The sequence below is a fragment of the Anarhichas minor genome, unplaced genomic scaffold (assembly GCF_050575085.1).
Source record: "Anarhichas minor isolate MPS153535 unplaced genomic scaffold, ASM5057508v1 ptg000040l, whole genome shotgun sequence".
Taxonomy (NCBI): Eukaryota; Metazoa; Chordata; class Actinopteri; order Perciformes; family Anarhichadidae; genus Anarhichas; species Anarhichas minor.
This window is the reverse complement of record NW_027466486.1, coordinates 15,972,922-16,000,902: the sequence shown is the minus strand read 5'-3', so window position 1 is coordinate 16,000,902 and position 27,981 is coordinate 15,972,922. Positions and strand designations below refer to the sequence as shown.

General features: G+C 44.7%; 3 protein-coding genes and 1 long non-coding RNA gene across 6 annotated transcripts; 2 read left to right on the top strand and 2 right to left on the bottom strand.

Moving 5' to 3' along the window:
• Positions 1–83: 83 nt before the first annotated feature.
• gemin2 (gem (nuclear organelle) associated protein 2) lies at positions 84–3,275 on the top strand. Its single transcript, XM_076108630.1, has 10 exons — positions 84–325; positions 705–789; positions 1,115–1,204; positions 1,529–1,588; positions 1,764–1,880; positions 2,007–2,051; positions 2,144–2,212; positions 2,305–2,415; positions 2,660–2,718; positions 2,941–3,275. Exons 1-10 carry the CDS (start codon positions 204–206, stop codon positions 2,978–2,980), a joined length of 798 nt encoding a protein of 265 aa, XP_075964745.1. The 5' UTR covers positions 84–203; the 3' UTR covers positions 2,981–3,275.
• Positions 3,276–3,808: 533 nt separating this feature from the next.
• On the bottom strand, positions 3,809–8,972 carry pnn (pinin, desmosome associated protein). Its single transcript, XM_076108628.1, has 9 exons — positions 8,802–8,972; positions 8,284–8,370; positions 7,647–7,718; positions 7,052–7,127; positions 6,823–6,917; positions 6,595–6,670; positions 6,037–6,192; positions 5,731–5,869; positions 3,809–5,610 (listed from the first exon to the last, which is right to left on the bottom strand). Exons 1-9 carry the CDS (start codon positions 8,912–8,914, stop codon positions 4,352–4,354), a joined length of 2,073 nt encoding a protein of 690 aa, XP_075964743.1. The 5' UTR covers positions 8,915–8,972; the 3' UTR covers positions 3,809–4,351.
• LOC142968655 (uncharacterized) lies at positions 8,236–22,653 on the top strand. Its single transcript, XR_012959055.1, has 4 exons — positions 8,236–9,348; positions 11,068–11,221; positions 20,069–21,480; positions 21,550–22,653. It is a non-coding gene; the product is annotated as an uncharacterized LOC142968655 (long non-coding RNA).
• fbxo33 (F-box protein 33) lies at positions 9,487–26,360 on the bottom strand. 3 transcript variants are annotated; one of them, XR_012959054.1, is made up of 8 exons: positions 25,797–26,360; positions 23,217–23,327; positions 21,571–21,731; positions 21,252–21,460; positions 20,839–21,136; positions 19,343–19,719; positions 10,542–10,582; positions 9,487–10,456 (listed from the first exon to the last, which is right to left on the bottom strand). XR_012959054.1 is itself a non-coding variant. In XM_076108629.1 (6 exons), exons 1-6 carry the CDS (start codon positions 26,228–26,230, stop codon positions 19,454–19,456), a joined length of 1,479 nt encoding a protein of 492 aa, XP_075964744.1. In that variant the 5' UTR covers positions 26,231–26,360; the 3' UTR covers positions 11,267–19,453. The 3 variants fall into 3 exon arrangements, 1 of the variants encoding a protein (XP_075964744.1); XR_012959053.1 differs by having other exon boundaries at positions 9,487–10,015; XM_076108629.1 differs by lacking the exons at positions 9,487–10,456; positions 10,542–10,582 and having other exon boundaries at positions 11,267–19,719.
• Positions 26,361–27,981: the final 1,621 nt, after the last annotated feature.

The window sequence follows — 27,981 nt, the reverse complement described above, 5'->3', positions numbered from 1 at the left end:
CTAGAAATATGACAACTCGTGCGGCGTTCACGTCACCATAACAACCAACGCCGCGCACAAAGTTAACGTCATCACTTCGCGCTTCCAATCAAGATGGCTTCCTAGTTTCACACGTTATACCAACACAGGCGCTTGATTCGCACTTGGCAACAACATTGTACCTCGCGCGTCTCGACAGACATTCGCTTTCAATTGGTTTCAAAATGAAGTCGGACGTGGAGGAGTTAATGCCGAGGCTGCTGCCCGTTGAGTTTGGAGCCGCTGCAGAGGACCTGGACCTGAATGGACCGCCGAGAAACCCCCGCGAGTACCTCCGACAAGTCCAGTGAGTTCACCTCAAATAATTCCTATTTTTTTCCGCGTGCACAGTGACACACTTAGGGTGAATGCCGTGTGCTACACCGATGCTACCGCCGGAAAAAGTGTACAAATGGTGGATAACAGCGAAGCTCGTCAGCTAACGTTAGCTAGGTTCACGTACCCAAAGAAAGTCAGATAGCAGAGTTGTATTGTGACAGCAGTGTTACAATATATATTGCTTTATGGTTCCATGTCCACGCTTTGCTCAACTATAATCACATTAGAAATATGTATTTTTCATGTGAGTATAGTACATGAGGTGAACCAGTTCGCCATGTGCTTGAATGTTATATGTTTCATTATATATGTTTCATGTTATACGTATAATCTATGTTCTTCGTCAGGTTGGAGGCCTCACTGTGCCCAGAGGTGGTGGTTGCTCAGATTGACCCCAAGAAGCTGAAGAAGAAACAAACCATCAATGCCTCTGTGAGTAACCGTGCACACTATGAGGCGCGTCGTATTAAATGAAACAAAGAGTGCATAAACATACAGTGCAGTACAGATCTTAATGAGGCTCTTTCATGTCATTTGTGCTGTTTATTTGAGTCATTTTAAGGTTATGTTTAAGAATCATCAGCTTGTGTTTTTCAATATACAAATCCAATCCCTATTTTATCAGTAGACCAGACTGCTTGTGTAAAGTATAAAATGAGTTTCAAGGGACACACGGATGATGATGGCGGGTGTGAGATCACGTGGGATTGGAACTACTATGTATTCCACTCCTTCAAGAGGTGTCTTCTGTTTGAAGGTGGCGGGTTGCCATGCTGCTCCGGAGGGGTTCTCCCCCAGCCTCAGTTGGCAGCAGCACCAAGTCAGCAACTTCTCACATATCAGACAGGTAAAATAAAAAGACATCTTCCAGTACTTTCTTTTTTTGTTTTTTTTTAACTTTAGTTCAGAAAATGCCAAACACTGTATCACATGTACATTCTAAATAACCAAAACCTTAAAGCAATGTCTGGAAACCCTTTGTTGAGCTGTCTAATCACTGACTGTATTGTGTGAAAGGTGTAATCTATGTCACGGGATGATCAAATAATCTTACTTGGCTCTGTGTTTAAGTGTGTTGCAATGATGCTCTTTGGCAGGGTTATTGAATTAAAATATACAACAATCCCTTTTTACAATCAAACTATTTATGGGTTCTGCCTTTTGCATTCAGAGCATCACAAAGAACAGGGATCACTGGAGCAGCAACATTCTGGACGACGACGTAAAGATGGTGAGGAGATGACGTGGGCCGCAGAGTTCATTCCATGGCTACAAGTGCAAACCAATCACCAGCACATTTGAGGTGTCACCTCGAGAGCCTCCGTTTGTGTGTTTGAGCAGAATACTGATCACTAGAAACACTTGCATTTGGTATAAATTCACATTTGTGTGTGTGTGTCCGACAGCCAGAGCTAATAGATGAGGAGGGCTGGAAGAGGTTTTGTTTAGGAGAGACTGTCTATGCGGGCGCTTCATCCGGCCAAACAGAAGCTGAACCAGAGCCGTTGCTGGATTACAGCAAGGTTGTATGAATGTTTGTGTGAAGAAAATTACTCATTTATTGAACTGTCATTTTTAATTTCATTTGATGGTCAGGTAATGGGCTAAATTCATACAAGAATCTTTCTATAATGTGTGTCCGTGCTCAGGTGGGCTACCCTCCCTTCCTCACCATCGTCAGCAGACTGAACCAGGTGAACAGCCTCCTCCTTCACACACGTAGCTCACATTCTGAAAACCAATCCAGCCGTCTGATTACTTGTTCTCGCTCTCTCTGTGTCGTCAGTCCACAGTGCTGATGGTGTTGGAAGTTCTAATCTGCTGGTTTGAGGAACACAAGTTTGTTCCACAGTTGGTGAGTTCAGTTCGTTAAGTCACTCCGCATTTTTTTCCGATCGGTTGCCAACTCCTCATGTGTGACACCATGTTGTCGTTTGCCTGCCGTAGGGTCGCTGGTTGTACGCGTTGTTGGCCTGCCTGGAGAAGCCTCTGCTGCCCGAAGTCCACTCCTCCATCAGACAGCTGGCCAGGAGATGTGCTCAGCTCCGCAGCACACTGGTACGACTCTACCAATGTGTCTGCTGCTCCCTTAGCTCCTCTGTATTTAAGTGGAACATCTACAAGTTGAATTCATCTCGTTGGTGCTAAAAGCTCCCCGCTGAGGTGTAGGTGGTAGCTTAGTGTGTCCTGTCATGGTAGCTCTCACAGCTCCTGCCAGAAACAATACAACCTTGTACTTTCTACCGTGTACTATTCACAGCGAGGACTGTTCCTTTTTTATTTTGCTTTTATGATTCCACAGGAGAGTCAGGAGGACGAGAAACTGCCTGCCCTCAACCTGCTCATCTGTCTTGTTGCCAGGTATCTACCACTGCGGTCACATGACATTTAATACATGAGGGCTGTCTGCAATGGTTGGTCATATTAAATCCAACACAAAGAGAGAGAGAGCTGTCAAGAATTTGTGGTCCTACCAGTATCTTGTTTATACAGAGTGATTATACCAACAGATTACAATTTGTATTATATATATTACATATGTCAGCTATAACATGCATGCTCTGCTCCGTGTCTTTCCTGCAGATACTTTGAGCAGAGTGACCTGGCAGACCAGCCGGAGTGAGCACAGACGTGTGGCATCCCTCCAGATGACAGTGATGCAACGTATGGACAATTGAAGATGGACTCTTAAAACCAGCGGAGAGGACGCTCAAAGGAAGCAGCAGTGCAAACTACCACAGAGCGCTGCGCTGAAAGTTCAGGACGTCACCAAAAGATCTGAATCATGAACTCACAACCGGGATTATTTCAATTAATTTGGGTCTCTGCTGATTTAACAGGTCAACAACAAAAGCAGGAGATGATCATATTTTGATTCTTTGTAGTTACTTTTTTCTATTAAACTGATTTACTACTTATTGTTATTGGTCATAAAGTACCTTCAAGTATAGCTGCCAAGATCAGCAACCATGAAATGCGGTTATTACAAGGTGTGTTGTGGCTTTACTCAGTCGCACAAACAATCTTAGAGGTCAAAGGAGTGTTGGGGCTCTGAAAAGAGCAGGTAGCTGTTCAGGTCGCTGGTGGTAGAGCTGTGAAAATATACTAAATATAAATCACACCGTGCTGGTTCTCCGGTTTCTCCAAACTGGGGCATGCTGACAGTCATCTAGTGTATAACCTACAGTAGATGACTGACTGGATAAGTACCTCATAGAAACCTACTTCAAAGTATCCCTAATTGTGGGGATTCCGCTTTTGTATTTACAGCATTTTAAATGAATTCTGTGTTTTGGACTGTTGAAGAGGTCATCTTAGACTCTGGGAAATTGTAAAGGGAATTTATTATTTTGAAATTCTACAGACCAACTAATGCAAAACAATTATCTGATTTAGTCGATACTGAAAACAGTTACAGCCCTGAAATGACAAGAATTACACCACACACATCCACTAATATCTCACCTTTAATTTGAAGCAGATTTTTGGTACAAAAAAATGGAAAAAACATTTTCAAAAATCAGCATTTGAGCTAAATCACACATGTACCCATGTGATGAAGGTACAAGGGCCCTGACATTGAATGAACAGTGTTGTCACGTCAACTTGAAAACACTAGCGTGCGTTAATGGTTACTGCTACGATAACCATCATTAACCCAGCCTGTGGCATTATGATTAGGATGGAAACCTGTTAACATTCAACACATCGCGCCACAAAGACCTTTCTAGAACCCAGATGACAGGACTAAATCAAACCTGTTTAGTAAGGCGTCCAGTTTACATTTCTTTTGCCAAGTAAAGGTAACAGTTTAACATCCACCATTTAATTCCTTTTTGACATCAACTCTTGATTCCCTACACTGAGAAAAAAAAAAAAATCATGTTAAAACCTCAAACAGCCATCGTGACATTTCGAGAGACAATGCTAGTTTAAAAACTCTTCATGCGTCATTAAGCAAACCATTGATTTCCCCTCAGTGGTTTCCACCCAATCAGCGTCTCTTGTCCTTCCTGTCTCTATCTTTATGCTCCCTATCGCTCCGGGACGACCTGCCCCTCCCTTCATCGCTCCTCTTCTTCTTCTCCTTCTCCTTGGACTCCTTGGACCCCTTCGAGTCCCTCCCTCCTCCGCCGCTCCCTCCTCTCTTGCGGTGACTTTTCTCTTCTCCTTTCTTCCGGTCCCTGGCCCTGTCAGACGGCCTCCTCTTGCGCTTGCCGTCGTCTCGGCTGCGACTTCGGCTGCTCTTGGACGATGAGGACGAGGAGGATGATGATGACGAAGAGGAGCGGCTGGATCCTGAGGATGAGGAGCTTCCGCTGGAGGAGGAGCCGGAAGAGGAAGAGGAGGAGCTTTTACTATGACTGCGGCCTTTCTTTGACTCCTTTGCCTTCTTCCTCCCTCTCCCACCGCCCTCCTTAGAGGGTGCGAGGGTGATGCTGGGGGCCTCTTGAGAATCGGGCAGTTTTTGGGGAGCTTCGTCCCCTGGTTTCTCCTCCACGGCCTGTTTCTCTGTTGCCGTGTTCTGGACCTCGGGGTAAGGGATGATGAGGATATCCTGCCCAGGCTCCGTGGAGGCTGTTTGGGGTTCTGGGGTTGGAGGGGATGCCTGGGTCTCAGAGGGCTTTACTGCCGGCTCCCCTACTGTGTGGCTGAGCTGGGGCTGGTGACTGGTGTCTGGTGCTTCTTGGCTGGCTACAGTTGGTTCAGAGGACTGGGTGTCCTGGGTCTTCTCAGTTTGGAGGTCTATGGGCCCCTGCTTACTGTCTGCTTCTTCCTCATTGCCCTTACTCCTGTCCACCTGCTCTGGCCCGCCCTCCACCTCCATCTCCTCTGACTCCGGACTGGCTTCCTTCTCTCCCTTCTCCCCTCTGTCCTTTACATCTTTAACCCCCTCCTCCCCTACCTTCTCCTGACTCTCCTCCTCAATCAACTCCATCATCTCCACCTCTTTCTTCTTCTTCAACACTTCCTTCTTCCCTTCCTCCCACTTGTTGTCCTTCTCTTTCACCTTTCTATCCCCCTCCCCCTCCCTCTCTCTCGCCTCATCTTCCTCCTCCTCTTCCTCCATCTCTGCATCCCCCTTGTTACCTGTCACCTTGACTACCTGACCCGCTGGCTTACCCTCCGCCGAGTGGTCCATCCCTGTTGCTGCCGTGTTGCCATCCTGGTCGCGGTTTGGTTGCCTCCGGGGGCGGGACTCCATCTTGCTGAGGTGTTCGGCAAAAGCCTCACGCCTCTCCTCAAACACCGCTGTCCAGAAAACAGAACCGAATAGCCACAGAGGTTACAAAGTGATAAACACACACAAGTCTTCCTCAAGTACAGGAAACGCATGGAAAAGATGCTTCCGACGAGAAGAAGGCCACTGACCATTTAGTTTCTTGGTGGAGTCATCGAGGAGTTTCTGTGTGGCGGAGCATATTTTTCCAGGTACGTAGAAGAGGTGAGGCTTGGTCTTGGTACGAATGTATTTCACCAGATGATTGTTGTGGCTGGTCCACTCCTCTTGCTGACAGAGGAAAGAGAAGGTTAAATACAATTCTGTGAAAGTACAAACTGTCTCCATCTCATTTGTTTTAGATGCAATCATAACAAAACATAACACTATATCTCAACATTCATCTCCAAATGCAAACAATCAGTCTGTGCTGCTCGTTTCTACTGGTATTTTCTTACCAGCTGAGCTAATTCCACTTTCTGTTCCAGCAGTCTCAGCTCAGTCTGTTTGGTTCTCCTCTCTTCAAACAGCCCCCTCTTGTCACTCTCCACCTTCTTTTTCTCAGCCTCAGCCTGAACCTCAAGCTTCTGCTCGATCTCTGTACGACGCTTTTGCTGCAACAGCAGAAGATGGACGGAGACGGGATGAGTTCAACAGGAAGATAAACGCAGTTGTATTGAATGGTATTGTGCCAGAAGTGACAATACACTAAAACACTATGGCCCAGACGACGTCCATTACTTTTACAATCAGAGCACATATATCAACCAAATCTTTTTGCAGTCTGGTTTCAGTGACAGATTAGCTAAAGACCACCATCTAAGTCAGCGAAAGCATAATTAGATACAAATATTTCAGGGGCATATTGTTATCTTTGTGCTGTGGATGAAATAAGCCAATACCACGAACTATTTTGAATTGACATCTATTAACTATTCAGGAAGTGGCTTTATTTGCTTTGCCCGCCCTCCTCAGAGGCCAACAGTTCACTCGGACATTGGACAGATGTTCCTCACCTTCTCTGTGGAGACGTGGGACTCTTGTTTGAATTTCTGCAGGGTCCCCATCAGCAGGCCGAACATACGCCGATTCCTGAACGAGAGACCACAAACCCACCATCACACACGACTGCCAACTTTCAGCTGTACACTGATCTTCAGTGACATTTATATTTCCCCAATTTCTGTGTTTGTTGGTGAAATTTAACAAATGTGAGCATAAATATGACAGTGGTGCAGGCCTACCTCTGTTTGCCCCTCTCATCCATGGTTTGATCTTGAATGAGGTCTCTGCGTGTTCTCTCCTTAGAGGTAGCTACTACAGACGACTGCAACGCCGGCTGAGGGAAGAAGAAAACACGACGGAGAGAAACCCATTCGTTAGGTCCATTTGTCTTCAACAACACTGAGTGTCTTAGCTTAGCAAATATGAACAGCGCCACCAACACAGAAGAGATCAACTCTTCATTCTTACCTTTTTGACGTCGTCATCATCCTCGGCGTCGCTGTCGTGACGCGAGTCTCTCCTGGCCCTCTGGTCCCCCGCCAGCCTGCAGACACGCACAGAGAGATAAGACGCCCAGAAATACTTCACACATTCTATGTAAACGCAGCACGCTGACAGCTAAGACTCACATCTGTCAGAACACACAGAATCAAAGTGATTCAATTACTAAAAACCACTGGCGTGACCTGAACACAAGGGTACAAAAAAAAAACCAGAAAGACTGCACCAAACACTCTCAGAACATATGGTGAATGTTGTTGTATTTCCTGGTTGACTGGAGGCAGTCTTTGAGCTGTGTGCAAATGAAAGTGTTTGGATCCCCTAGAGCAATACAAGCAACCAACAAATGTAATTTCCCAATACCAGCAATAAAGTCTTATTTAAACTAGAAACATTTTATTGAAAATTGAGTGGAAGTCTATTTGTTTTACTAATCTACTGAACTTACTTGAGTTCCTTTCAATCTACATGGGATGTTTTACCATCATGAGATTGTGCGCAGAGTTGCCGTTAGTATGACAGTTTGATGCACATTGCATATTGAAAATCATTTAAATCTCACCTCAGCAGGACTCCTTCGATGTCCCTCTGCTTGGCAGGGGGGCCGCCGCTTCCCATGTCTGAGAGACTACGCCTGGGACAGGACAGAGACACAGCGGTTAGACTTTAAAACAATCAACTCTGATCTGATCTGTATGCAGCCTATTGTAAAAATGCATCATTGCACATATAGTTATTGAGTGTATTGTACACACAATGGCCAATCCATTAGGTACACCTGACTAACACTAATGCAGTCTGATTCAACAGGCCTTCATTGGTCATAGTGAGTTCTAGTTGTAACTGTTGATCAGTCTATTTCATGGTCACTTTGGAAACAAGTTTGTTGCAAAGTTGACTTGTATAGTTCTATATTAAGAGGTGTTCAGTTTACATCTTAATATTTAGTGTAAACACATTCATATGTATAAATTGTAATACATATAAATCCACCAAACAGCCACATTAGTCTTTTATAAATTAAATTGGTGGCTTATTAATTAGTCAAACTCACAAATGTGACTTGAAGAGGCATGGACCAAATCTCGTAACTAGTTTTCAAATTCAAATGTGGTCGCTTGCACGCCGTCCGAGACCACACCCAACGTCTGAAAGAGCAGAAATGTTGTTGAATGCAGCCGACTGGCGCACAGCGTTACCTGAGCAGGTTCACTCCTCTGCCTCTACCTCCACCTCCACCGGGGCCTGCCATGGGGCCGCCGCTGAGCCGACGGATCTGACCCGGTCTGTGAACACAACCAGAAACAACGTCCGTCAGTCGTTCGTCACATCAGCGCAGAGGAACATGTTGGTATAGCATTCTGGCAGCAGAGACATTTGGTAAAAGTAACAAAACAGGTAACGTTTTATCTGGAGTGACACGCCTGCAGGGCCTTGCACGGTACTGTGGTATTCCACTTAAATATCAAGACGAATGTATTAATATTTACGAGTTGTGTGTGGCTAATCTATCCGTTTGGACGCAGCTAATGCGACCGTGTGTAGGTTCCACAAGCACAAAACAATGTACGTAGGTGGTAATGTTTGCTAACTAGCTAACCGACTCATGTTAGCAAATGTTGCTAGTCATTTGAATGCTAGCAATTTGGTTAGCTCACCACGAGAAATACGCCAAAAGCAAAAACATAAAAAACACTGGGGCTCTTTCTTCTTTTACCTTGATTCATTGGGGTCACGTCCTGTTAATTTACGAATATTATCGTCCACATTCTTCAGGCTTTCCTTTGCTTTTTCGAGCTGGTCTTGCAAGCTCCGCACTACCACCGCCATCTTGCCAACCAGTTAGCGCGAATCACGTGTTGTTTCTTCTTCTTCTACCTTCGCTCGCTCTTCTTTTTTTCTTCGGTCGTGGCTGCTGAGATGCGAGGTTGTGGCGCAGTACCGCCATCTGCTGCTCAGTTGATGTTGTTTTTGTAGCCGAAAAGCATAAACTCATAATTTAAGCCTGTTTGAATTACCTATATACCAAATGCATGCCGTTTTTAAACCCAACATTGACAGAATAAGACATCTGACGAAACAAAAAACATTCAAAACAGTAGGAACACATGCCCTAGACCAAGTTCAACACGTCTGTTAAATTATTGTGTGACACTTCATATTGTTTTGTTTCATGTCTCCTGAGCCTCACATTACAGGCGTTCTTCCTTCTCATCTTTTGAACTGCATCACAAACAGTGAGCTGAGAGCACCGGCTCTAAACTGTGAGTCCAACAATGAGAATGAACCCCCCCCCCCCCCCCCCCCCTTTTTGAGTCCTGCTCTCGCAGCTCTTGCATATCAAAGTGTGCAGCAAGCATCGAACAGGATTTCATTTCTGCAGATGAATGCCTCACAAGATGGATAGATAGAGAGTTGCTTTATTAAGCCAGCTACAGCAGCAATTATGGTACAGGTAAATAAAAATAAGTAAAACTATTAAATATCAAATGCACAATATATACAATAAGAATAACATAGTAAAAATATTAGATATAAAAATGCAGAATACATACAATGAAATAGAATAATATTGAATTAACTAACTAGTGCAAACATTTAACCAAACAACAGAGTAACTGTTATAGTTGTGTGGTTGATCTGGCCAGAGGTGATTTATTATAAAGTCTTATTGCAGGAATGTTCTCCTGTATCTGTCCTTGTGACAGCGGAGCTGGATGAGTCTGTTGGAGAAAGTGCTCCTCTGTGCCTGCAGTAGGTGGTGGAGAGGGAGGTCCGGGTTATCCAATATGGATAATAGTTTCTTCAGTGTCCTCCTCTCCACCATCTTTTCCAGAGTGTCCAGTATGCAGCCAATGATGGAGCCGGCCTTCTTAACCAGTTTGTTAAGTCTGTTGGTGTCTCCGGCTCTAATGCTGCTCCCCCAGCAGACTACGGAGAAGTACAGTAAATAAAATAAAAAAATAAATAAAATAAAATAATTTAGTAAAATCAACAAATAAAAAAACAACTGAAAAGCGACGACATCACATAAAAGCCACTCAGTAAAAACGTGTTTTAAGAAGTGATTTAAATGAGGAGGGGCCCTAATGGAAAAAGCACGGCCACCTTTAGTTTTGAGCCTTGACTTTGGAACAGCCAGAAGGGCCCCACCTGAGGATCCAAGGCTGCGAGCTGGCCCATAGGGGGGGGGTCAACATTTCCTCTATTTATGTTGGGGCCAGACCCAAACGTGCTTTAAAAGTGATCAGTAAAATGTTAAAATCAATTCTAAAATGGACAGGGAGCCAGTGAAGAGAAGCCAGGATTGGGGTGATGTGATGTCGTCTGTTAAAACCAGTGAGAAGCTGGTTTTGTGCCTCTTTAAGTAATCTATAAAGATTAATAGGAGTTTCAACAATCTAAAATAACAAATAATCATTTAATACTTTTACTCTTATTACCGTGTCTGACTCACCTCAGTGAAAGTTGAGCAAGTCTTCGGTATTGAAACGGCAGCTTCACGGTAACCGTGGGACACACAGAAATGTGTTATTGTTTCAGCTTAATTGCATAACACCAACGAGGTAATCTCATTACCCAGAAGCCCTTTGTCTGAGCTCTGAACACAGCAGGAAACAAACTCAAATTAGCAGTGAAGCCTTTTTCTGGGTGGTGTTGCCGCCGAGGTCATGGGCAGATATATTTATGTCATAAATGCTGCTTTTAAAATAAATCACGAGTAAAAGCACAACAAAGCCTTTCTGCATATTAAACCCAGTGAATAGAGTTGAACACTTTGTTAGGCACGGCTTTTGGCTGCATCATTATTATCTACGCCTCCATGTTTTTCCCCTGAATGAAACATTTACTATTTGTAACTGTTGCTCAAATTTAAATCCTCCAGTTCAGCACCAAAATGACTTCTTGTTAAATATTGAAGTACTGCAGGCTGCTGTTTTCTCTATCTTATATTCTATGTCTTGTATTTTACACCTCTACAGATTAAAGCGAGTGAGCAGAGGGGAATCCTTCCTCCTGGGTTGTTGCCTCATCTCTCTTCCTGCTTGCTGTGTAGGGATGTGTTACCAGAGCTCATGTTTCTGGTGTTCCCTCATCAACGGCCCCCCGTTTCCTGTAACCATGGTGACATATATGGTGTGTGTGTGTGTGTGTGTGCTGAATAAGACACTGGGAGCAAACAACTTTTTAATGCTTTTATTCACTGACTAAAAGAAGAGAAGCATTCATTCAACATTAATTCAAATCAACATTTGGCATATTGCCCCCCCCCTCAGGTGGACGCCATCTGTCAGTTAAGAGGTTTTACAACAGAGCCACGGATCAACACCAAGATAAAACCGGTCCTCTCGGCCGGAGAAGACTCGTTCCTGCAGACTAAAAAAAACAAACAACCAAACAGCTGAAAAGGTTTCAAATCAGAGTTTTGTATTATTTTGGATTTACATTTACATTAAGAGCAGTTTCACAGACGTAGATTAAGCCGAGTTCTCAATCGAAGCGTTCCCACGTACAGACAGACGGAGGGAAGATCTTGGAGCTTTTTCTTTGCTGGTCACAACAAGTCTTAATCCACGCCGCTGATCGCACTCGGACGTTTAGCGAGACGGCGTACGGATCAGATTAGAATGTTAAACTGCATTTAAAAGATACTCCATGTGGTTTGAAACCGGGTCCAGCTGTGTTTTGGGGGGCTTCCATCTGCTTCCCTGCCTACAGAGAGACCCCACGGCTATGTGCTCACTTTAACAAACACACAGGAACAGAACGCTCAGAATAGTCAACATTAAGGATGGTAAAAACACACACACACACACGACGACGGATCTTTTCGGATTTACAAAGTCTGTGTGATTTTATTATATACTTCATGTTCATAAATTGAACCCGGACATGTGTTGCATAAGAGTATACCACGGTAATGCATTGTTGATACCTAATACAAATATGCACTGTGTCAGTTTATATATATCTATATATAGATCTATTTATAGTTCTTCCTCTATGGTTTTCTAAAGGCGCTGTCAGCACTGCTCGTGCCCCTTTGTGGCCACTAGTAAGACTGCTGTTATTGCAAACTGTCCTGATTTTAAACAAATGCACAACATTCGTACCACGATAAAACTGGGGCCGTCTAGCCGGTCTCACAGAGACCAAGAGTGAGCCCGCCGTCACCGCCCGAGCTGGCCGACCAGAATCACAAAGATCTCAAAAACGATAAAACGAGAAGATTTCAGAAATCATCATAAGGCCAAGTATTGTCGTTGCAAGTTCTTAATAGTTTGCGTCTTCATTTCTACTGTGTGACAGAGAGAGAAAAGAAAAGAAAAAAACTGAAAAAATAAACTAAAATAGAGAAGAGTGTGGATTATATGCATTCCTCTTGCATAGTTGTTGGGCTGGACTGGGCAGCAGGCCTGCCCGGATAATTAGGGTTGGCTCTCCAGACTTGACAAGAAAGACTTTGTTGAGCAGCCAGAAGCGTCAGAGCCACAGTAGCCGAGATCTAAATGAAGAGAGTTGGCCGACACTGAAGCACGGGTGTCTATCACTTCCTTGATGCAGCCGCTACGCGCCACAGCTACTGACAAGAGTTTGGCCAGGTCATGCTATCAGTGCTATGTTGTTGTTTCTTCTCTAGATACACGGTGTGGCAAGTTGTCTGACAAATACTCTTATTTCACTGCTGAGATCATGGTCATAAACTGACTTCAGTTGTTATTGTCAAGACCGTTGCTGAAATAGAAAACTGGAAAGTCCAAACTTCCTCCGAGGCTCTGGGCACGGCTAACGGTCTTTTCTCTGTGTGAGCCTCCCCATTGGCAGAGATCCCATCCAGCCGTATACACGTCTATCTAAGTCTGTTACACAGGGCTGATTCCAATACAAGTGCAATGCACATCCAGTGTTTTTCTTTTCTCAGAGTAACAGAAACGTGCCAGCCCTGTTTGAGGCTATTCAAAGTCTGGTAGTAGTCTATGGTCTTAGCATACAGGTTTAAAAACACAAAAGAAAAGGGGAAGCGGCTGATAATCTGTGATGAGGAAACCCTGTCTCTTCATGGCAATCCTTTCAGAAACAAGTCCCTGAACCATCTTACTTCCTCCTCTCTCTCTACGGCTATTTTAAGCGTACTTTCTAAATCATTGTGAATATTTCCCGAGAGTCGACGTTACAAACTCTCAAGCTGGCAATGATCAAAGGGGAAATGAAAGTGGCCGTGTCTGATGTGTGTTTGCCTGTTTAGACTGATGCAGATCTGACGCAGTCGGCTGCTTTGGTACTAAAATAACACATCTGATCCGTCCACGTCAATCATATAAATATTGACTGTTAAGTGCGCGCACAGAGGTGTCAAACCCAACTCTTTGTACATGGACCTGGCAGGACAGATGGACCCAGATCGGCGTGTATCTACAGTTTTAACAAGCTGTCCAGGCCAACTGTCTCAGATGGACTACATTAGAGGCCAGCTCTGCAGATTCAATTACCCAGCAGGCCACAGGGGCCCCGATATCATCCAGGATTTCTCTACGAATGCATATAATAAGCACAGAAAAAAAAAATAAGAAGTCAAAAGGGCAGATTGAACTGGCTGCGACCACATCAATGTACAGTAACTGCTGGTAATGGTCTCCTGAATAACTGACGACTCCTCTAGAGACTTCACACCTGTCATTTTAATGGCATTTAAAATAAGGCTCCGCTAGCTGCGTGTCAGTCAGTCACACACAAACCTCTGTCTGCATATGGTGTATGAACAAGTCCATGTGTGTCCACAGTGAATGCGTGCTGGGACTTCTGTGTGCGCTCATGTGTCTGTTAAATACGCAGACTAACTTCCTCTTACTGTGTTGTGATGTTCTTTGACCTGGCAGATTGATCCGATGGGTGGAACCCACTCATTTGGTGGAAAGAGAAGCTAGTTCTTGTGCTGTATTTAGCACACGGTCAGTGTAAGCTGCTTTCACACTCGTGATCTTTTGTGTACCGGACACAAAAACAAAAAAAAGGCCTCGAAAAATGACCTCGGGATGCTGAAGGGAAAGTGTTTAAATAACCGAGTCTAAAACGTCAACGCACCTCCACTCTGCTCAGACCAGCTGGTGATCCGGTGTGTCTAGTCCATAATATCTCTTCCAAAAAAAACACAGAAAAAAAACCACCACTCGTTCAAAAGTTACAAAAAATATAGCATATATTTATATCGTCTAAATTTCATGCAGACACTTAACTAGCCATGTAGTAAACGGTTTGCCAAAGTCAGATGGCCTGAGCGACCCCGCCCCCCCCCCCACACAGTGTGGAATGTCCCGTTCCTAGCAGCAAATCACGTCACAGGGACTTAAAAACACTTCCCGTCAGACTTGGCCGTGGCCCACAGGCTCGCCATGCAACACGTCAGACCGTGTCCCGGCTGAGAGGAGCTTCAGGAAGCGTTTAGTCCCCGGCGTGTTTGGAGATTGAACCAAACTCCTCCTCCTCGCCTTTTCTTAGCTTTTACATTCACTCACAGTGAAACAGGTGATGGAGGGATGAACGTGTAGAAGAACACTGCTCTGGACTAGAGAAATGCCTGGCTTTTGCTCTGTGAGGTGCACTTCAGGAAATGAGCCACGTTGTAACAATGCTGCCTACCCTCATTAAGTAACACATGCTGGTTAGAAATATCAAACAGCGCTTTTCACCACCCACATTCTATACAGCTGGTGTGAACACAGGGTGCAGCCGCTGAGACAGCGCTGGCCCGACTTTTTGCGCTTTTTGGTCTCCTTTCGCACCAACCGCAGAGCGAGACTCTTGCCGCGTTATCTGGTCTGTAGCACGTGGAACAGAGTGGTCGGGAGCTCAGGGGGAGAAACCACAAAGTGGAGCGGAACCACTAAGAGGGAGGAAAGAGAAACAGAGAGGACAGCACTAGAAGGAGGTGGAGAGTAGGAAAGAATACTGGAGCAGCCTCCTGCCAGAGTGCGGGCACTTCAGATAGACTTGTGTCTGGGTTTAGGACCTGGTCTACTGTGGTCTTTGGCAGCTTAAAAACACATCAAGGGAGGATCCCTTGACTCCTACTGTTCATAGAGTGAGCTAGAGGCCTGAGCTATGGGAACATCCCCTCCTTTTGAAAACCGATTGTACCCTGAGAACTAACGAAAGATTTGTTTCCTGCTGCAGTAGAAGTGTTAAGACCCCCCCCCCCCCCCCTTAAATATATACACACACACACCTGCATGCAGAAAACATGTGACGCTACGCTGCTGACAACTTAACGCACACACAGTCACACCATGTTACTCACACATTTCTACTGGGTATACTTTAGAGAGCTTACATGAAAACGTGCACAGAAAACACAAGCACGCTTTACAGGAGAGATTAAAACGTGCGTGTGCTGAAAACCAGAGACACAGTCGCCTCAAATGCTGCTTCCCTAAAGAGTGAACCAAACAATCACAGCAACAAGCGACTGAAGCAACGTGAAGCTATCACCCCGGTGGAGAGCAGAGGCTTGAGAAGCAGTCGAGACTCCAGAAGCTTTCAGGCACGAGACGGCTCAATGTTGAGCTCGAGACATTATTGAGAAGCCGTTTCTCCACTGATGTAGTAAGAGTAGTCAAAATGCTGTGCCATACTGTCTCCCGCATATCGTCGACGACATCTTTCTCTCTGCAGATTGTGAAATAGTTCGCAAATTGTCAAAAAAACATTAACTCTTGATTAAGAATTTGTCCAGGAGGACACTTCCTCACAAGTGTATGGGAGTGAAATTCATGATAACAACACATCTCTTTATACCTCTTCCAATTGGGAGTATTAGAGGTTTTTTAAGTTCTGCTCGATATGCCCATAGACTGAGGAAGAAACGCAGCCCCTCCTTTTATTGTGGGCAGGAAAAGAGCCACAAGGTGACTTCTAGTGGAGAGCCAATAACGGTTAAGAAGACGAGAAGCGGAGGAGGAAGCACACACGGTGGCTAGGGTGGGATTTGTAAAATCAGCTTTTTTTAAAATAACTTGTTTGTAAAAAACATAATCTATTTGCTCAGCTCAGATGACCATCTAGTTTTAATGACTGGAGATTGTTTCCCTCTTTATCAGGTGATGCCTATACCAACACAAACAGCTTAGTCAAGGTCGAAAAAGAAAAGAATGAGATGAGGCAAAATCAGGAGGCAAGGAAGAAGAAAAGATAAAAACACATTTTGGTCTGAATGCGTCCTGTTGGCATTGCTATCCTGTGAGTGTTGGGAGTGAGCAGCTCTGTGTGCAGCCGCAGAAGGCCTTTAAAATAACCTCCTGGTACCAGAGCGCATTAATCCTGAGACATGGACCAAGGACTAGATAGACTCGTCATAGCTAGACCATCGAGGTCCCTTCACAGATGAGCAAACATTTGGTAACCACAGGCCCACCGCTGGGACCCATTCATTCGGAACCAAGCTAAGCGCTGGCCCACTGTGTAACTCAGGATCCATATCAGTCTATGTGTAATAAAAAAATAAATGAAAAAAAATAAATCTCTGGTCAACCTTGTAAACGACAGACCTGGATATGGGCCTCCACAGTCTGCGATGCCATTGCCCCGACCCTCTAAAGCGCCACGGTGTGCAAAACAAGTGAGCGGATTTGGGAGAGTCGACAGCGTTTACTTAGGGAGGTTAGGTGCTCGCATTTTCCTGGTGAAATCCCACCTCGGCTCTAGAAATGCTGTCAGGACCATTGAGCAGTCAGGACCCCGGAGCAGCAGATGTCACCACACCGGCCCAGCTATCGACTGGTCTCCCCCGCGGTGGCCCCTGGCTTGAGTCCTGATCATGGCGTGCTTGTGCTTCCGCAGAGCCTGAATAACATTTCTTTCATATATTGGGGCGAATGGAATTGGGACAGTAAAAGCGACTGTGATTCAACCGAAGTCGCGCCTGCACCCTGGTTAATGGAAGCCTGAGGACCAAGCCAGCTGCACCGCCAGACGGGAGGAAGTCGTTTCACACCAGAAGATTGACTACATTCACTTCAGAAGTTAACAGGGCCCGGCAGGTCCTCCGTGGACAGCATGGACTCCCTTCACTCCGCAGCAGCTCTCTGCCCCCCTTTATCGACTGAGATATAAAACATGTGCAATGAGCAGACAGCTTTTGCCATTCTTTAGTCTTTATCAACCTTAATCTTTGAAAACAAATGTATGATTAAGTTTACTGATCCCCCAACCAACCGAGGTGGAGCGAGGGTCTATCAGATGGCATAATGAACAACATCATCAATAATAACAACAACTGTATCCAGAAATCATGGGGTTGTTTCCAAGGCAACTGTGACTCAAGAGGAAAAATATATATATATATTTCACACACCCTACTCGACATCATCACCACCTCTCTCCTGGTCATAGTGATGTTAAAAGCCGACAGAAATACGCCAAAGGTTCACACCCAAGACCTTGTTGTGCTGTTGGTGCCACGTTTAAAAAAGGAAAAACAAAAACCCAGCCTTGGAACCTACGACATCCCCACGCATTTATTCAGCCGCCGTGACTGCTGTGGCAAGATATGCATCTGCCAGGTTTCTGAGGCATACAGAGCTATACAGCAGGTCACTGGCCAACAGAAAGAGACAGGGCGAGAGTTTAGTTACATTCAGTGCATCTTCTTCTTTTACCGGCTCTTTAGCGGGAAAGGTCTTACTCCAAAACTAGACATCCATCATGAGAGAAACATCTAGTTCCTGCCTACTGAATTGCTGGCATGGCTGCAAAACCTGGGTTTGGTCTTTGCCACCTTTTGTAGGCTGTGCCTACAGAATACTGGTTGTGTTTGCATGGACCAGATGTTTAGTAAAGTAGTCAAAGAGATTCCTCTTGATATAAATATATATGGCATCATAGAATGGAAACCTTTTTTTCCCTTAAGAATAAAGCAGAACTGTTTGAAGGGTTTTTCTTCTCAGAGCCCTTCACATTATGTCGCACACTCCTGTTCTGTTCTTTGACATGATGACGTCACGTTTGAATACAAAAGGGCTCTGGAGCCAGTGATGCCACTCAGAAAGTCTCGACCTCCAAAGGTGCGCAAAGGCAGCTATATTCATTCTGAATATAGAAAGAAAAGATGCAACTAGGAGCTCCCTACAGATGTGTCGCACTGTGACGGGCTGATTCTATAGTTGGGCTCTGAACGTCAGTCGGAAGACGAGGCTCCCCATTTAATCTACTAGCGAGGTTTCACCAAAGATCCACAAGTGGGCAGGGTGGGAAGTGTGTTGGCTGCAAGCATGTAACAATATTCTCCATAACACCACCAGCAAGGGGCTCAAAACCCTCAATAAAACCATTCAAAAAGGATAGAATATCAGAGTCATAGCACTGACATGGTCCATGCTGGTAAACAGCATTAAAACTGATTAGCACCCGCCACAGTCAGCCACGTTACAGTGGAGATTCCCACCCTGCTGCCAAGGCTCTCCAGCTAGTGGACAAGGTGACAAAAGGAGCAGCTGTGTTTGTGTTACCCAGGAAGTGATCGATTGGTTAGTGTGCTAGAGTGGAGCCGACAGACAGACCAACGCAGAGCAAAGGTTTCAAAAGAAAAATATGTTCACAACTAAAGCCCCCCCCCCTCCCTTTTAAATCCCACCGGCCCATCACTCAACCTGCCTGCTTGTCCTGTTCTAGCTGTGAGCAGGATAATTATATATCCGTGTTTAAATACACACAAAGCCTATACAGGCAAGGGAACCACGGGGGAAAAACAAGGTTATACAGAGCAGGTTGAGCTGAGAAAATAAAATAAATCAAAGTTACATCATACAGAGGCTCTGGAGGTTATTACGGTGAAGGAGAGGACATGGAGCTCTGAATACTTGTCCAACAAGACCAGACCAGACTGGGCCACGCCAGACTAGAGGGCATTTGAAGCGGCCGAGTGACCCATTGTAGCAGACCAATAAAATAAATTGGTCATGACTCAAGTCTCGTCTGTGGTCAGGGACCACAGATTGGTATGATATTAAATTGAATGAATATAGTATTTTGTATTAAAATATCTAATTTGAAAAGGGATATTCTTAATTTGAAGTCATTGGCTAACTAGATAATCAGGAGGCAAAGCAAGAAAACAGGGAATCATTTGGAAAATGACTTGATTGTGAGCTAAAACCCCCGCGAAACAAACACAAAAAAATAAAAGTAAAATAAAAACAATCAGCTCACACCAGTTCACATAAATGTGATTCATAGACTGTTTTAAGATCCAGTTTAGATTCTCACTTAGGTCTCCGGTTGGCCTGGGTCAGGGGTCTGAGTCGACTTGGACTTTGGTCGGTCTGGCCTGGTCTTGACACAGTGTGGGCTGTGACACGCTGGACTTGCCATCCCTGCCTACATGCCGACGCTGAAGGCGTGCAGCTCGCGGTGGAAGTGCTGGGTGGGCTCGGACAAAACCAGGCTGGAATCCAGGCAGGGGTGCCAGACGCGGCCGAGGCCCAGGGAAACCTCCTTGACCAGGTTGTGGACCGGGTCGCCCTCCATGCACACCAACTGGTCCGGATCGAAGTCGACGCTCTCCTCGGAGACGGTCAGGACGCGGAGGCTGGAGCCACGCAGCCGGGAGATGGCCACCAAATTATGGGACCAAACCGTGTAACCTGCAGAGAGAGAGAGAGAGAGAGAGAGAGATGTGCTCAGGGAGGGTGGACTAATCTTACTAATCTTTAGGATTAACAACGAATGTGCTACGCAGCTTTACACACAACATTGGATACAAACCATGACGTGATTTATGATAAGATACTGGTTGCATATTCACAGTCATTATATTTTTATTCATTTATATTTTGCTGTAAATTTGAATAAGTTTCTATTTCTTGCACTGTGTTGTTTGTTAAATGTTATGCACCACCCGCCATGTCAAATTCCTTGTATGCGCAACATACCGTGGCAATAAACGGTTCTGATTCTGACTAAGATTGCTTTTCCTTTCCCCATCTCACATAGTTGCCTGGGTGGAACTTTGACCTACTTCTACACAAACACAGGGCTTGTAACTGGCAGGAATAATAACTACGATGTCTCGACCACCTGGTGTGCAGCATTTGAAAACATGCACATCTCTTCATGTGTGATGTTAATATAAAAGATGTCTCACATTGACAAACCCACAGATTACAATCACTAAACTCTGACATCAGCAGGAAGTGGTTTTCAGTTAAAATAAACCCACATGTATGCTGCATGCACCAGACAAACAGTCAGTGAATAACTCGGGAACACAGCAGTTAGCGGTGGACAGCTCAATGGAGCTAAAAGGAGAGTGAATATTGGACTTTCATCCATCAGAAGGTCACAAACAGAACTTCATATGAATGCTCATCTATCTCGGTCTACTGGATGTGTAAATGGACAACACCCAAAACACTTAACGTAGGTTAAATGTTGAGCTTAACATGACAGTGGCCCTAATTATCTTCAGTTACCACATGTAGAATTAATGATGCCACTAAAAATAAGCACAGCAATTCTGGAATTCTGTAAAACTAGGTTTCAACAGCAGAACTGGAATGAAGGCATCATAGTAGTTAGGTGATTTGAAGCAATTGATTATCAGATTTAAAGATACAATAGTTTCTCTTGGCTTCCAACCCATATTTAGGTAATACATACACTACAACCACATGTGTATGCTATCACAAAGTTCACCCGGCACAGACCAGAATTAACTTAAAGTCCTATTACGGTACATCCCCGAAACAGCGAGCTGAACTCACCGTGTATCACCAGTACAGCCAGCTGCGTACATCTCCATGACAAGAGGACCAGCGGGTCTTCGTTCCGATTGATGCTGAGGTCGGGGAAGTCGGGGTCGTCCCTCATGAGCAGGAAGTGAGTCAGCGTTTTGTTGTACTGCTGAGAGATGAGCTCCAGTGTGCCGTCGGTCACCAGCGTGCTGTAACTGTCGAGGTGGAGGCGCTCCAGTGGTAGGCTGGGCTTTAGGACCCTGAGGAGCTCCGAGCTGTTGACCTCCAGGGCCACGATGTACACCCGCAGGTTGGCGCTCACGCGAATCTGGGGAGGAGAGGTGAAACTTGACAACAAACGGAGCAAGAGGCTGTCCTGGAATCATTCTTTCTGACTAGAGGGGGCCAACAAGACGGAAAAAGGAAGATACGCGCTGCATTACCAGTGCTTTCCAGTCGTCCTCTGTCGCGGTCCCGTCTAGCGGTTTGAATTCCAGGGCGGCGCCGTTGAGCAGCAAGGAGAGGCGATGCAGCGGCGTGCGAAGAGGAGATGCCAGCAGACCGCAAAGCTCAGATGTCAAATCGGCAAAATCCAGAGCCAAAGAATGAAGGTTAGATAGACGATCCAACTCTGATGGCGAGATGAGGGGACCTGAGGGAAAGTCAGGGGAGGTTAGTTGTACGAAACATAATATACTGCCGTTCTGGATTTACACCAATATAATCAAATTGTACACACAGATCCAGAAGAACCACACCTACCCAGCTGGTGGTCCAGTAAACTGAGGTGCTGCAGGGTCTCCGCTGAAGGGTTTGACAGGCAGGCTAAGGAGCAGGGAGTCACCAGACCCAGCATGAAGCTACAGGACAACCACCTCAGCTGCCGGCCGTTAGACAACACCTCCATGAACAACTGCTGGATTCTGCAGAGAGCACAGGAGAGGCACAGAGAGGGTGCAAGAAAATTAGCTTCAAGTCTCTTTACTAGCATAACATTTAAGACGCCACGAGAGCAAATCTAAGACAAACTTCTTCCCAGAAATAAACCGTATATGTGTGGGGAAGGAAGATATTCGTTTGTGCTAAGAGAAAGATATGTAAGAGAACAACACTACGCTGACAGAACATTTCACCATATGAAACTCTGTGTGAGGAGCAAACACAACAACAGACTCTGGTAATCTGACAAATTATATTTCAACACATTTTTTGTGGCTAATTTGAGGTTCACGAAAACAAGCTGACATCATTCAGACCTGTTCTGAAGGTATGACTCGACGACGCGTTTCCATGTGCTGCCTCCCACCTCACTACCACTGAGCTGCAGAAAGAACACACGCTGGTTGCCATGAATGACAAATACTGGCATACCAAAAGGCCATCGTAATAGGCAGTGATCTGGATCAATGGGCTGTGTACCCCAAATTGAGTATCCTGACGCACATACAGGGTATTTATACATTATAGTGCAACATCAAGGAAGTAACATTACTCTCAACAAAGCGTATTGTCTCCAAGCTCATGCAGAGATAATCCCGACGACATCCACAAGGTTATTTTCTCAGATTTTGGAGATTTGCATCAACATAACTTCAGATTCGGCCACAGATTAAAATTGTTTTTTTTCCAGTTGAGTAAATTAGAGCCCGAGAACCAGATCCAGAATTATTATTTAAAGGAAATGATGGAAACACCATCAATATGTGAAACGCAACATGCGCTAAAATTTCCAGGAATTATCTACGCATGAGTGCCACTGCTCCCCAGCCGAGCAGCACATCCGCTACCGAGGGTAAATATCCGCTTGACTACGATGACCTAAATGGAAATAAATATCTACCCCCATCCCCGTTGTTGACTAGCATGTTGGCCCACTGGATTATTTTAAGATAATTACAGCATTATTTGCAGTAAACAATCCCTCCCGCTTCAGAGACTGTGATCCCCCGGTCTGCTGCACCTCAGCAGTCCACGCTACATTATTCATTCATACATCAGCCCAACAGTCTGTTGACAGAGAGTTGGTCACACACAGCGAGAGTGTTTAACGGTGTGTGCTGTGGTGATGCTGTGTTCCCGCTGACTGGATGAAGACAACCCGTCTTGTGAACATCTACCCATTCTGAAAGTGTACCATCTTTCTGAAACTCCAAACACACACACTGTTTTTAACTCCAAACCAGGCTGCCGGCAGAGCCATCGTGTGAATAATAACTCTCCCACACAAACAGCCACTGAATATCAAAAAAGACAAGAAGTGGTATTTTGTCCATTCGTGTTGGACGGTCAATCATTTACCAATATAAAGTATAATATATTTACAACACAAGTGAGCGCTCTACGGGCAGAAACATTTACTGAATCCAAGCATTTCTTACTGAACCATGTGTTGCTCTACTCAGGCTTACTCATTGATCTTCTTGTCCCCCTGGTGAATTTGGTGCAGTTTGGAGCTGTCCAGAAGTCCCTCCTGCTGGAGAACACAGGTGTCTCCATACAGACTCAGCTTCCGCAGGTTTCTAGAGAGAGAGAGAGAGAGTGAGAGAGAATGTTAGGAATATGAAAAGGAAACAACCGCAACAGTGCATTTGGTTTTCACTGTGTGAGTCTGTGTCATTGAGCTGACGGACAGGTAACAGTTACCATGAAAGCAGTGTATCTAAAATACATTCAGAACAGACGGGTGGTTCTTCTTTTGTAGTTTAATCCCATTAAAACCTGGGAAATAAAGTCAAACCTAATACATGACAGTTCTGCCTTCATCAAGAGTGGGTTATGAAGTTATGTTCTTCCAAACTAACAACGGGTAAACATCAGTGTGTTCGTCATGACTGACACATCTGTGTCATAAAAGAAAGCATTATACCCCATTACATTTTAGTAACAGAGAACCAAACCTAGCAGCACAATTATCTCAAATGGATGGTTTCACTGTCGCCTGTTTGCTCGGTCAACATTTGTTGAAGTCATTACTGCTGGAAGTTGTGTAGCTGGTTCAATCGCATGAAGCACATGAGAGGTGCTTGGGAATTTTTAACAGAAGAAACAGCAGCTAGAGGAGTAGTTTCACCATTTCCAATGCAAACAACATCAGAAGAGGGAGGGTTACCTCATAACTCAAACTGTAGCCATTTTGTGTAATCTAATCCAGCCCTGTCCTGTATATTGCTGGGTCATCTCCTATCCTGACAGAAATATGGCTGCATTGCACTTCGCTGCACTGCCGCCTAGATCCCTTTATATCCCGCTGCCAAAATAGATGTCCAACAATCAAGCAGCAGACTATATGCCACAAGTCGATGCTTTGAAAAGCAGTCCCACTCGACCGCCTGCATCTGTTTTGACGATGACGAAGATCAACGATGTAGGTTGAGGGAAAATATAATCAATCACACGTTGTGCATTGTGTTTGATGAAGCCCACTTCCTGCAAATGAACCGAGAGCTAAGCTTCAACAAAATGAAACTAACAGCAGGCTCATGTGCAGCTACTTAGTGTGGGAAAGCGCTAGTTAAGGAACAATGAGTTATCTATCCCCATTATTTTGAACATGCACCAGTACCCCTGGAGTTAGACATATGTTGGCTAACTGGACATATGGTTGCCCCGTCGCTCAGAGGTCCCTGCGGCCGATCGACCCGGTCGCGGCTGTTTTCTGTCCTGGCCCCACAGTGCTGGAATGAACTCCCCACTGACGTCAGGACGGCAGAGTCGCTGCCCATCTTTCGGCGCAGGCTGAAAACTCACCTCTTCAAGAAGGCCTACCCTTCCGCTTAGCACTTACCTAGCATCTACTGTATTCATACTAGCTTATTGCACTTATTGTTTTTATATTAGCTTGTGGCACTTATTGCATTCCTTTGTTTCTGCACTGTACGTTGGCTCTGGTTTATGCTCTTAGATGCTTGTTTGAGGTAGGGACATGCACTTATTACTTCTGGTGACTAGTTGTTCTCTCGAAAACCGATGTTGAATACACTTATTGTAAGTCGCTTTGGTAAAAGAGTCTGCTAAATGACTGTAATGTAATGTAATGTAACTGAAAAACTCACTTTTTGTCACCTGATAACATGGGAGCTTAAGTTAGATATGACAGCTGGCATCTGTCTTTATCATGGGTCAACTGGTTTGAGTTGATAGAAATGGTAAATAGCAATGCAATAACATGATAAGCCAAGTATGGGACATTATATTATGACACACTGCTAAAAATACTTTGAATTACTCAAACTAGTGTGCTGAATGGAACTGGGACACCAGCTAGTTACATCAGTCTGTGTTTGAATGGAACATATTGGAAACTGCTCAATGAGAAGAAGTCAGACAACAGAAAAGGTTTCAACGCCCTCAGCAGAAATAAGACACGAACAGTGGATGGCTGCTATTTTCAGCACTACAAAGCACTGTAGAGAATAACAGAGAACGTGGGAGAAGGTATAACAGAGAGATAAGTTCTGCACTGAAAGTAGGAAGCTTAACGTTCAAAGGAACGTTTTACTTCCACAGCAGAAATGAGCCAAGTGGCTCGAATGCATGTGTGCAGCACATCGATGGTCACATCTCACATTATGCAACGACATAGCAGAAATAAATGCGTATCCACCTACACTAAATATGTGTGGCAACAAAAGACACGCAGACGAGCGTTTACCTCGTCAATGAAGCCTACATCATACATACGCTGTATCATTATTTTACGTCTGTATACATATGACAAAGCAAAACAATACTGATATATGAATAACGTGTTCAGAGGTATTAAGATAACGTTGGATGCTGACTCCAGCACAAAGACACGACCCTATTACGTAACTCCTAATGTCAGGAGTTTGTTTATAGCTAACTAAGCTAGCTAGCTGCTAGCTTACTGCGACGCACCAAAATACTACGAAATTACAAAAAAAAGTGGAGTAGGGAGTCACGCAAAACCCTGAAATTGAATGTAAACAAACGCTCAAAATTGGATTTTGGAGCAAATTTAACAATACCTGTTGTTGCGGATGCTGGAGAACACACACAGCACCTGGTCCAAGTAGGTGGCCATGGCGTCTCTCCATCGCTCGGAGAGCTGCGGGTCGCTGTCGGGCTGGTCCATCCTGGCGGACGACGGGTCGCTGTTCAGAGGACTCAGGTAGCCTTCCACCGGTGCGAGCTCCAGCTGCAGCTCTCGCACGAAGGAACCGAACTTGCGCATGAGAAACTCCAGCTTCGGGGTCTCCTCGGAGCTGGAGCCGCCGCCGTTACAACCACCACCTATCCGCAGTTTGAGCTCGGTCCACAGCGCGGGGTAGAAGAGACACTCCCTCCATCGAGAGCACACGGTCGAGGCCCGCAGCTTGTCTCGGTCCGACAGAAAAGAGAAGATGTGGACGATAAGCTCGCTGGGCAAAGCCATGGCTCCGACACCCCCGCACAGAGCCATGGCGAGCTAAGAAAGCTGCTGTCCGAAAACCAACCAGCTATTAAATAAATGTGACAGCCGTGTTTTAAAAATAGGGGCTGCAGCAGCGCTTCCTCCTCTCGGTGAAAACAAACCGTTTTCTAGCTTTGCCTTCAATACTATCGGACCGTACCACTCTAGTTCAATGCACGGGAAGCAAAACAGCTCTCAGAAGTGTTACGAAATATAACAAGTGTCATCATTTGTGTTTAGTCAAATTACGATTTTATTTATTCACGCATGCTTTAGTGAAAATTCACCGTATTTGTAGTAATCAGTAATCGCATCGCCTCAAGTGAATGGTTTAGTCCTGAAGTTCTGTTATTTTTGCCATACCGCCGTGCTCCACGAGAGGGCGGTGCTTATTTTGGAATTGATTCAAAACCAAAACACAACGCCTCCAGTTCACACCCCACTCCAAACACATGTCAGAGGGTGAACAAAACCAGATCACAACATAAATGTAAAGGGACTACAGCTTTTACACAAATGATATGCCTCAAGGAAGTAATAGCAAGTAGTAGCCATAGACTGTATTAACAAGGGTAGCAGCCGATATATTGTAGGGCTGTTGCACTGGAATGCACTTAAACGTATTCCTGTTATTTTGTCTATCTGTGAAATCATACCTATAAACCTTCACTTCAACCTTTGTTAAATAAACCAACAAGTTATTTAATAATGAATGGCATCCTTTCAGCCATTTGATTAATAACAATAACTTTAAATGGACAAAACATCTTATAAGATAGATTGGATAAGATCATCCTTTATAAGTCAGGGATCAGACATTTGCAGTATTACAACAAGAGGCATCAGTAAAAAACAAAGCAAGTATAATAAATCAGTAGTCAAACAGTAAAGATAGTATAAATCAATTGTTTGCCACTTTTTGGTACATGCGGTTGGGAGCAGTGTTGTATCATTGTTGATTAATGTAATGCCATCGTGTAAACTGCTCCAGTAAAGGTGCAAAGGTTAAATTTGTCATGTGAGTGTGTCTGCACGTAACCATTTAAGACATTTAAATCACAGTTTGACATTAATGTTCAATTTCTTCTGACAACATTATATGTTCCCCAAATGTTATTGATCAAAACACAACATCAGCTGTTGTAGATCAAACCTGTGAGGCTGTGGTCATGGTTCAGTTTCTCTACCCACAATTTGTGGTGTGGGATGGGATAGCAATGACTGCAGTGGGTCCGCTCACTCAGTTGCAGTTATCATCACAAGATGGCAGTACAATGACTTATCACAGCAGCATCAAATTAATCAAATTCTCCTTAAAACCTTTCATCACTACTGGGCCCCTATCTCGTCCATTCTACTTCAGTCACAACCACTGATTTCCTGACAAGTTACTTGGAGGAGGTGAGGCATGGAGAGAAAAAGAGAAGGAGATTCTCCGTTTAGGTCGAAGGCGAGACCTGAGGTTTTGCTCTCAGAGTCTCATTCATTGTGTTTGTGTCATTTCGATTGAAAAAAAACCTGTAATACTTTTCATGATAGCAGTGTTGTCACCACCCTCTCACCTTTCAGCCAATCACGAGCCCCGAGCAACTGTTTGCAAGCAAGTTCAACAACCACTTTAGCTCGTGTTAGCTGTTCGATTTCTGTTCTGGTTGATTTCTATTTGAGTGGAAACCATGGAGCTCACCAGTCTGGAGCTTTCTTGTTAATACATTTCAGAATTGTGTGAATATTCATTTTTTGTGTGTACAATGTAGAAA